The sequence below is a fragment of the Vanacampus margaritifer genome, chromosome 6 (assembly GCF_051991255.1).
Source record: "Vanacampus margaritifer isolate UIUO_Vmar chromosome 6, RoL_Vmar_1.0, whole genome shotgun sequence".
Taxonomy (NCBI): domain Eukaryota; kingdom Metazoa; phylum Chordata; class Actinopteri; order Syngnathiformes; family Syngnathidae; genus Vanacampus; species Vanacampus margaritifer.
This window is the reverse complement of record NC_135437.1, coordinates 6,675,711-6,684,512: the sequence shown is the minus strand read 5'-3', so window position 1 is coordinate 6,684,512 and position 8,802 is coordinate 6,675,711. Positions and strand designations below refer to the sequence as shown.

The following is an 8,802-nucleotide window of genomic DNA, read 5'->3' as shown; positions in this document are numbered from 1 at the left end:
GGCGGCTTTTGATGACGTCACGTGCAGCTCAGCCCTCAGCACACAAAAACAACAGTCAGCTGTCTGGCTCAAGTTGCTACAAGCGGAATTCGCAAAATCTAGCTTTTTTAAATTGCTTTAGGTCTTCTGTACTACCCATAACGATTGCAGCGTCTCTATTCAACTACTGACACGACGTGGAAATAAATAGCTTCAATCGGAAACTTCTTTGTTTCTTTTTTTGCGTTAGCCATTAGCAGGTTAGCTTCACAAACTGGATGATCGGGGGAGCCCAGCCTGTTCGACCAAAAGGTAAATACACGTAGTTTGTCTCCGTTATGATGACCTATAAACAGGATTGTTGTAAAAGTACAGTCTCTACATGTTGACTTAAATTAATAGCAGTAACGTTATCAACCAAACCTGGTGTCAACAAACAACATGCAGTATATAAACCGGTGATTAATGTCTTGGTAAAATGTGGATGTTTTTATTAATGTGACATCTGTTGGTGAAAATCCTAACATATGCCAATTAGTCTGTGACATGTGTTCCACTATACCCATGAGGATGAATAAAGTTTTCTGAATCCGAAGTAGGACCCCTTGCGTCATTGCGTGCCTTTGAATGGTTTGTTTATCCTCTCTACAATAAGAACTCGTGTTCACTATCTAGTCATGTTGTACAGATGTGTTATATGTGGAAAGCATCACATAAAGATAGCACACAAAACTACAAAAAACATGATTGTAGTCTGTGTTGTCATGTCCGTTCAAAATTTATTTGACCTCAAATGCGTGTAGTCCAGCGTTCTATAAAAGAGATGTCCATATGATAGACATTTAACGCCTTTGTTAAAACGTAGATGGGTCTTTCAATAGAACAGTGGGTGATATTCAGCAGCAAATCAAATTATCTAACCAAAATGTGTCTTTTTTCACTTATCTTTAAGCTGAAGAGGAAGATTTATGGCAAAGCCAGACCACGACCTCCCGGTGGAGAATCTTACAGTCCTGCATTGGCTACCATTCTGTCCTATCAACATGTCACCACGTAAAAGACCCTTGGTTCCTGTAAGCAACCGTCGCAAAGCAGTGGACGACTACTTCCCTTTCAACCTCCTACCGGTGGAGTGCCAGCTGCATGTGTTGTCTTTCCTAAACGAGGTGGATAAATGTAGCTGTGCTCTGGTTTGCTTGAGCTGGAGTTGCCTCGTTCGCTCAGGGAAGCTGTGGCGGGTTGCCGACTATTCCCGTCGAGGCGTTTTCCACCTGGGGCAAGTGGGACTGCTCGTGTCTAATCGTGAGTTTGAGAGATGGAAATCCTGGGTTCACCTCTACACGCACCATCTCATCTCGCGGCGGTCCAGCCTTCTCACACTGAAGGCCAGCTTTGATTTGGGGGATCGCTGTAATAAGTGGGGTGAACTGCTAAGCCACCTGTTGGATAATGTTCACTGCAGGGACCTCAGTCACCTAGACCTCAACTGGACGTTTACACTTCTTGAACCTCTGGATCTCAGAGTTCACTCCAGCTCTAGTTCCCACCAGGACAGCATCACTAAAATGGACCAGGTAACTATTAATCCGGATTGTATTTATTGACTCCATATTAAACAGATGGGCAGTCAGACAACCACAGACAGTAAGGAAAGCCTGGTGGGCTTTTCGAGCTAATAAAACGCGGGGACCTGCACATTGTCACCCTTAACCCTGGAGAACCCAAGAACCCCTTTCTTCTTTGGAAAATTATGAATTAGACATTAAATGACTGCTATAAGTTCACTGAACACCAAAATATATGTTTTTTTCAACTTTAACCCTTTTTTTTAACTAGCTCAGAGTTGCTAATTTATCAAAATATATATATAAAACATACTCCTAGGCATTCTGCAACATGATATGAAATAGATTAACAAAAAAAACACAATTTTACCATCTGATGGTTTGCTGAGAAGATGGTTTTGTTTGGATTGATTTCCAGCTCAACAAAACAGCATGTTGCCAGCCATCTTGTCACCACCATTCTGGCTCATGTAAGTGCAATATTCATCCACTAGATGCCCCCATGCAGGGGTCAGAAGTGGCACTCTGGACTTTTGAAGTTAAATTTATAAAAAAAATTATTGTGTTATTTGAGTAGCAGAATTTATAGGTGCCAAATTTTTACCGGTGGGTTCTCCAGGGTTAAAATACTTGCCCAAATCCTTTTTGGGGCAAAAAATATTTTTTTGCATAAATCATCTCCTCATGCTGCAAATGGTTAAAAAAAATGTGTTTCCTTAGTTTATTTAGGCAATTATTTTAAGAAGTTGTTGAAATGTGTTTGTAACACTATTAAGTGTTGAATAGATCCATATTTTTGGAGGATACAAATTTCCTAGTCACTTGAAAAAAAAAATCTGTTTGTGTAGTTTTGAGATTGGTGGTGTTGTGGTGACTTCGGTTGAAATATTTCATGGGTGACAAGTGTCTCTAAGCAAACTAGGCAGATAGATTTGAATTGATATTAGCTCAGTGGCCTAGTGGTTGAGTGTCCGCCCTGAGACTGGAAGGTGGTGGGTTCAATCCCCGGCCGGGTCATAACAAAGACTGTAAAAATGGGACCCGTTTGCCTTCCTGCTTGACACTCAGCATTACAAGTTGGAATTGGGGGGTTGGATCACCCAATGATCCCGAGCGCAAGCCCCTGCTGCTGCTCACCGCTCGCCTAGTGGATGGGTCAAATGCGGAGAGCGAATTTCACCCCACTTAGATGGGCGTGACAATCAGTGGTACTTTAAACATATAATCTGCTTCCTATTTGACCTGACAGACTTGACCTAATGCGGGGTCCTGGCGATATGCCAGGACACACTCTCCTCTGATGAACTCCAACCTTGTGGTTGGAGGCTCTGATGAGCAAGGTCTTATAACGTCTTTCAACAGCTCAGTCACAGTTTATTGTCAAAAAATGAATGGATCTATGTCATCCCTGCCATCAAGGGGAACTCCATTTTCACCGTTGTCTGTTTTCAGGCAAAGACTACACACACTAGCATGAGACACGCAAGTAGTGTTAATTGTATCCGCCATTTTTAAATTAAGTATCAGTAGTCCAGTTTCAATCACACTCGTTAGTTTTTATCACATTTAGTCAGCCTCGTCCCGTTATAGCTAGTCAACTATAAATCTAGCATTTTAGTCTTTATTTTATTCCAAGAAACATCATTTTATTTGTCTATTTTTTGTCAACAAAAACTGTGAACGTTTTACTCTAGTTTTAGCCAGGACAATCATTTTACTCCTGTAATTGAAAATGCTACCAGGCTTACCTTGCTTTCTTTAAAGGCGTTTCACATTGCTCGGCAGAGAGCCTGCCGTCATTCCACGTCACTGCGTACGGAATGCGTTGCGACATAAATAACAATGGCCAAATAAAGTTCCTACAAAACGTATTTTGAAAAATGAATCTGATAGTTATGTTAGTAACAACCAAATAGATAAAATGACAGTCAGGGTTCCTTTTAACATATTTGCTCCCAAAAGCGTATTTATATGTTTTTTATGTTGTTGTTTTTTTAATGCTACCGCATACAGAGGGCTTTGATGCAGCCTCTGACTTAAAGAGAATGCTTAAAGTAATGGTAGTTATTACAAAAACGGCCAGCAGGTGGCAGCAGAGTATAAGAGATCCATGTTCCAAGAGAGCCATGATGCAACAATCTCTTTTTGACAGTGTTTTCAACAGTTTTGTGAATAATGATGAAATTTAGCTATGTTCTAATGCTAATTGCTGCAAAACAGATACAAATATACATTTTTTTTTCTGATGAAATAAGAGACTCTAATCTTTCTTTTGGTAGGTTCCATGTTTATATAGCAATAGAACACAATATTCTGTGAGATTTGCAAAATCAGTCAAAATCCAGTAAAACAGCCTGGAGCAAAGGGGATTGCTTTCGCGAAAATGGTTGGGAGTGCATGAATTAATGAGTTGTGGAACTGTTTAGTTCTACCATAGTGTCTTCTTCCCCGAATGTCAAGACACTGTCCAAATTTTTTCCTCATGTTATATTCGCAGCTTGTTTTTCCCTTTTTCATGAACCAATTCAATTTGTTTTGACAGGTGAACAACTTCCAGGAGCTGCTGAGCAAACTCACCCAGAGCTGTCCTCGTATCACCAAAATGAGGTTACACTTTGACTGGTCAGATTTGTCAGTGTCTCTGCTCACCCAGTTCCAGCAGCTGAAAGTTCTTGAGCTTAAGTACTTCTGGGTCTTCAAAGGAGTGACTCCATCCACGCTGCAGACCCTAACAACATCCCTTCCCAATTTAAAATCTCTGACCTTGCACATCCTTGTTCCGCTGAGGAACCTCGGCATTTCCTACACTCTGGAGTCACTTTCTTTGGAGTTCTTGGACGTGTCACCCAGCAGAGGACTGGTCTTCTCTTGTTTAAAGTTGCCCGCTCTGCGTGAGTTTCGAGCCAAGAAGATCGTTCGCGGCATCACATTGGACAGACGCACCAGGCTGAGGATTCAGAGTCGATGGCCGTGCTTGTATCATGTCCTTCAGGAAGGGACGCCAAGACTGCAGGCGCTCAACAACGAGAGGCTACTTCCTACGTGGAGAGAGAATAGCTACGGGGAACTTTCGGCCATCTTGGAAGAGTCCTGTTACTGTGTTCAGCATCTCGACAGCTGGCTCTGGTAACCAACCATTTGTGAATGTAATTTTATTTCTCAATTCTTGTTTTATTTTACTCACCTTCTACTCAGAGGGCTCATGTCACATAAGACTGTTGGTCATTTTTAAGGACGCTCCAATCTGATTCTTGTATCAAGTTTTGGTCCCGATATTGGAAAATAAATTGGATCAGACCATAAAGGGTGAAAGAAAAATAATAAATTCTTGGAATAGGTAATATATGAAAATGATTGAACTCTCAGTAGTATCAAAAATTAGTGCTAAGGTGCAAATGATAAGGTGTATATTTTTTACTTTGTGGATTATAAATTATTTATAATAAAATAAAACTGTATTCAAGGTGATGTGTTCAATAATGGCCACATTCTGTAGCAGCAAGCTTAAACCCCTTTAAGCTTTATTTAGCAGCTGGTTGCTATTAAAGTAAAAAAAAAAAATCTTTACAGTAATATCTTCAATGTAGAGCTGTCAAAGTGAATTGATTAATCAACAAGTAATCGATTATCAAATTAATCGACAACTATTCTAATAATCGAGTAATTATTTGGAGCCAATTTTTAATTTAAACCTGTCCAAATCTTCTGATTTCAGCATATCAACAGTAATTGTTTACTGATTTCTGTATGAAAGAAGACTGATTATCTTCTGTATAAAAATAAGACATTTGCAAACATCTTTTTATACTTTGGAAAACAATGACAGAAACGGTAACATAGTACATCAATCCACCTTCATCACTATACGAATACAAAGTACGAAATAAACACTAATCACTGGTTAATAAACAGTAATCTGGATTAAAAAGTACAACCTGAATCTGATTAATCGATTGAATAATCAATAGATTAATCGATTAAAAAAACATTCGATAGTGCACCCCAACTAGTCTAGTTCTATTATGCATACAACACATTAAAGAAAATTCTTGACTTGGCTTCGCCTTTAAGAGAGATGCGTTGTAATTCTGATGAAGTCTATAAGGAATGCAACACATTTCAGCCTGCATTCAATGCAATTATTGACCAAAAGATTTCAGAAGTTGTCAATATAGATGTGTGCTGCTTCAGAATTTCCATTGCTGTTGTAGATGTGTAATATTCCTGAAGTAGAGCGAGTGTGTTTGCAAATGATGAAAGTTTGTGAAAAAGGTATTGATTCGATCCTGAACAAGATTCTCAACTGTTTGGCTTCTCTATCTGAGAAACACAAGCAGTGCTTTTGCAATTACACACGCTGTTCAGCAGAGGCCCTTATTGTCAATCTTTTGCTTCTGAACATTTACTGGAGATCTTTTTGCACATTTATAGAAAAACATTGTTCTCTCAACTAGTGGATTGTGATCATTTCACTGGATCATGTATTTTAAGGGTTATTTGCTGCAAAGGACTAACTCGAGTACTTTTCTTGCTTCCTTACATTCCCTCAAAGAAAGAAGTGTTTTCAAGTTACTTTCATCTGTATTGCATTCATATACTGTAAGCTTCTCTGTGTACGGAGCTCAGCACAGATGATTAAACCAAGTCATTCCAAACCTGCTTTGCAAAGACTTAATAACCACATGTACAATTTACGAAACAATGGTATGATCTGTGTTAAGTTGGAGGCCCCAAGCTTAAGATTGATGTCGAAACAACAGGTCACCTCTCCGTTTTGGAAAATATATCCCCTATTGGATTTACGCAAACAGTAGGGGTGGCATAAGTCAGGTGGTAAAGTTAAAGTACCACTGGATGTTACACCCACCTAAGTGGGGTGAAATTTGTTCTCCGCATTTGACCCATCCCCCCGAGGGAGCGGTGAGGGAGCAACCGGGGCCGCGCTCGGGAATCATTTGGTGATCTAACCCCCCCAATTCCAACCCTTAAATGCGTGTCAAGCAGGGCGGCAATGGGTCCCATTTTTATAGTCTTTGGTATGACCCGGCTGGGGACGGAACCCACAACTTCCTAGTCACAGGGCAGACACTCTACCACAAGCCACTGATCTGGTAGTGTGGCATTCTCCCAAGCTTAAGGTAGTGAGTTCGTTCCTCAACCCTCAAGTGATTTATTTTACTCTCTTCAAAGTGTAACTCTTACTCTAAAACTGAGTCAATTTGGTCCCACTCTTAACTCTGACTGCCAGACGTTTTCAGGAACGGGATGTCGCCAGTGCCAGCCGATTTAAGCATTTTGACTGATCTTTCAAGGTCCACAGAAAATTATGTGTTTGGACTATGGAAACACACATACTACCAAATGAAAGATTGGACTCTCATCTTTCATCAGAAAAAAAAAGTTTGTTTCTACCTTATTCCGTTTTTCAGTAATCAACAATAGAAAATGGTTAGTTTCACCTCTGTTTTTAAACAAACGTCTTTTAACGTCTTTGGCACTCCATAGGATTTTACTTAACGTTATTTAACGTTTTTGGCAGTCAAAGAGTTAATAGAGTCAAATTTACAGAATGTACTGTGTAGGTGGTCTAATGCGATCTTGGCGGATTTGCTCGAGGTGCAGGCAGAGATTCTGAGCTCCGCAATAATAATAATCTGCTTCCTTTTTTCTTTTCTTTTTTTTTACCCGAGAGCCATAATTTTCTTGAGCTAATGGGGTAGATGCCACGGACTTCCGACTTCTGGGTTTTACACATCAGCGCCGTTTCCGGCCACTACTGGCCGGCCACAGGACTCCTCGAGGGACATGGTCGAACGCTTTCTCCAAATCTACAAAACACATGTAGACTGGTTGGGCGAACTCCCATGCACCCTCGAGGACCCTGCCGAGGGTGTAGAGCCGGTCCAGTGTTCCACAGTCGGGACGAAAACTACACTGCTCCTCCTGAATCCAAGATTCGACTTCCAGATGGACCCTCCTCTCCAGCGCCCCTGAAAACCTTACCAGGGAGGCTGAAGAGTGTGATCCCTCTATAGTTGGAACACATCCTCCAGTCCCCCTTCTTAAAAAGGGAGACCACCACCCCGGTTTGCCAATCCAGAGGCAATGTCCCCGATGCCCACGTGATGTTGTAGAGGCGTGTCAACCACGACAGCCCCACAACATCCAGAGCCTTTAGGAACTCCGGAGAACACTCTCATCCACTGAGGAGCTTTCCAACCACCTCAGTGACTTCGACCCTAGAGATAGGAAAGCCCACCTCAGAGTCTCCAGACTCTGCTTCCTCTAAGGAAGACGTGTCGGTGGAATTAAGGAGGACTTCGATTTATTCTCCCAACTGACTCACGATGTCCCGAGTTGAGGTCAGCAGCACCCCATCTCCACTATACACAGTGTTAATGGTGCACTGCTTTACTCTCCTGAGACGCCGGATGTGGACCCGAATTTCCCCGAAGCTGTCCGGAAGTCGTTTTACATGGCCTCACCGAACTCCTCCCATGTCCGAGTTTTTGCCTAAGCGACCACCGAACCTGTGTACCGCTTAGCCAGCCGGTACCTGTCAGCTATCGTATTGTGACCTTCATATCGTGATGATATCATATTGCGTTTGGATATCGTTACATCCCTAATACATATGCACACTATCAAGAATAATACTTTGCTGTAGCACCTTTGATTTTTATTAAAGTAATCAGTCAGTCTTCCATATTGCCAGTTGCCACCCTATCATATCAGATATACGAAAAAGATGGGAAAATGTCACATTTACTTAACGGCTTGTAATTGCTGGAAATTCCTGCTTTTGACTGAAACAATGTTCTGCCAAAAGTATTCACACATCTGCCTTGATTGGGCTCTATTTTCATAGGCAGGCGTAAAAATGGGCACATCTCAATTTTTTTTCTTATAATATTTAATTGGGTAATTAATAGTGGCAAAGTTTTTGAAATGAACTTTGTCACGTATTTTTTATATCACCTAGCATTTAAACACGGGTGTGTAGACTTTTTAAATCCACCGTAACGATCAAGCTGAGAAATGGAAGGTGATGAAGTGAGGCGGAGACATGGGCTGCCTTGCGCTTGATGAGAATTATCTTGGAGTTTGTGGCTGGACCACAATAACCACTTCCAGATGTTTGCGCACTCTCGATGACGTGTAATTTACAACCATCCCTACTGAATCACTTACTCTTTGCTCCCTATGCAATGTCCAGGTTAATGCTTAATCCAAACACAAGACTTGGGATAGCAGGGCC

At 41.2% G+C, this 8,802-nt stretch overlaps 1 protein-coding gene across 1 annotated transcript; it reads left to right on the top strand.

Annotated features, from left to right (window-relative positions):
- Positions 1 to 29: 29 nt before the first annotated feature.
- Positions 30 to 6,199, top strand: LOC144054330 (uncharacterized). Its single transcript, XM_077569656.1, has 3 exons — positions 30 to 291; positions 932 to 1,553; positions 4,087 to 6,199. The coding sequence occupies exons 2-3, from the start codon at positions 948 to 950 to the stop codon at positions 4,672 to 4,674; spliced, it is 1,194 nt and encodes a 397-aa protein (XP_077425782.1). The 5' UTR covers positions 30 to 291; positions 932 to 947; the 3' UTR covers positions 4,675 to 6,199.
- The last annotated feature ends 2,603 nt before the right edge of the window (positions 6,200 to 8,802 follow it).

What these genes read in the sequence shown, in the direction of transcription:
- LOC144054330 (XM_077569656.1), top strand. Translation starts at nt 948, where the DNA reads ATGGCAAAGCCAGACCACGACCTCCCGGTGGAGAATCTTACAGTCCTG. An exon ending in GCATCACTAAAATGGACCAG is followed by an intron (nt 1,554 to 4,086) that starts GTAACTATTAAT and finishes TTGTTTTGACAG; the next exon opens with GTGAACAACTTCCAGGAGCT.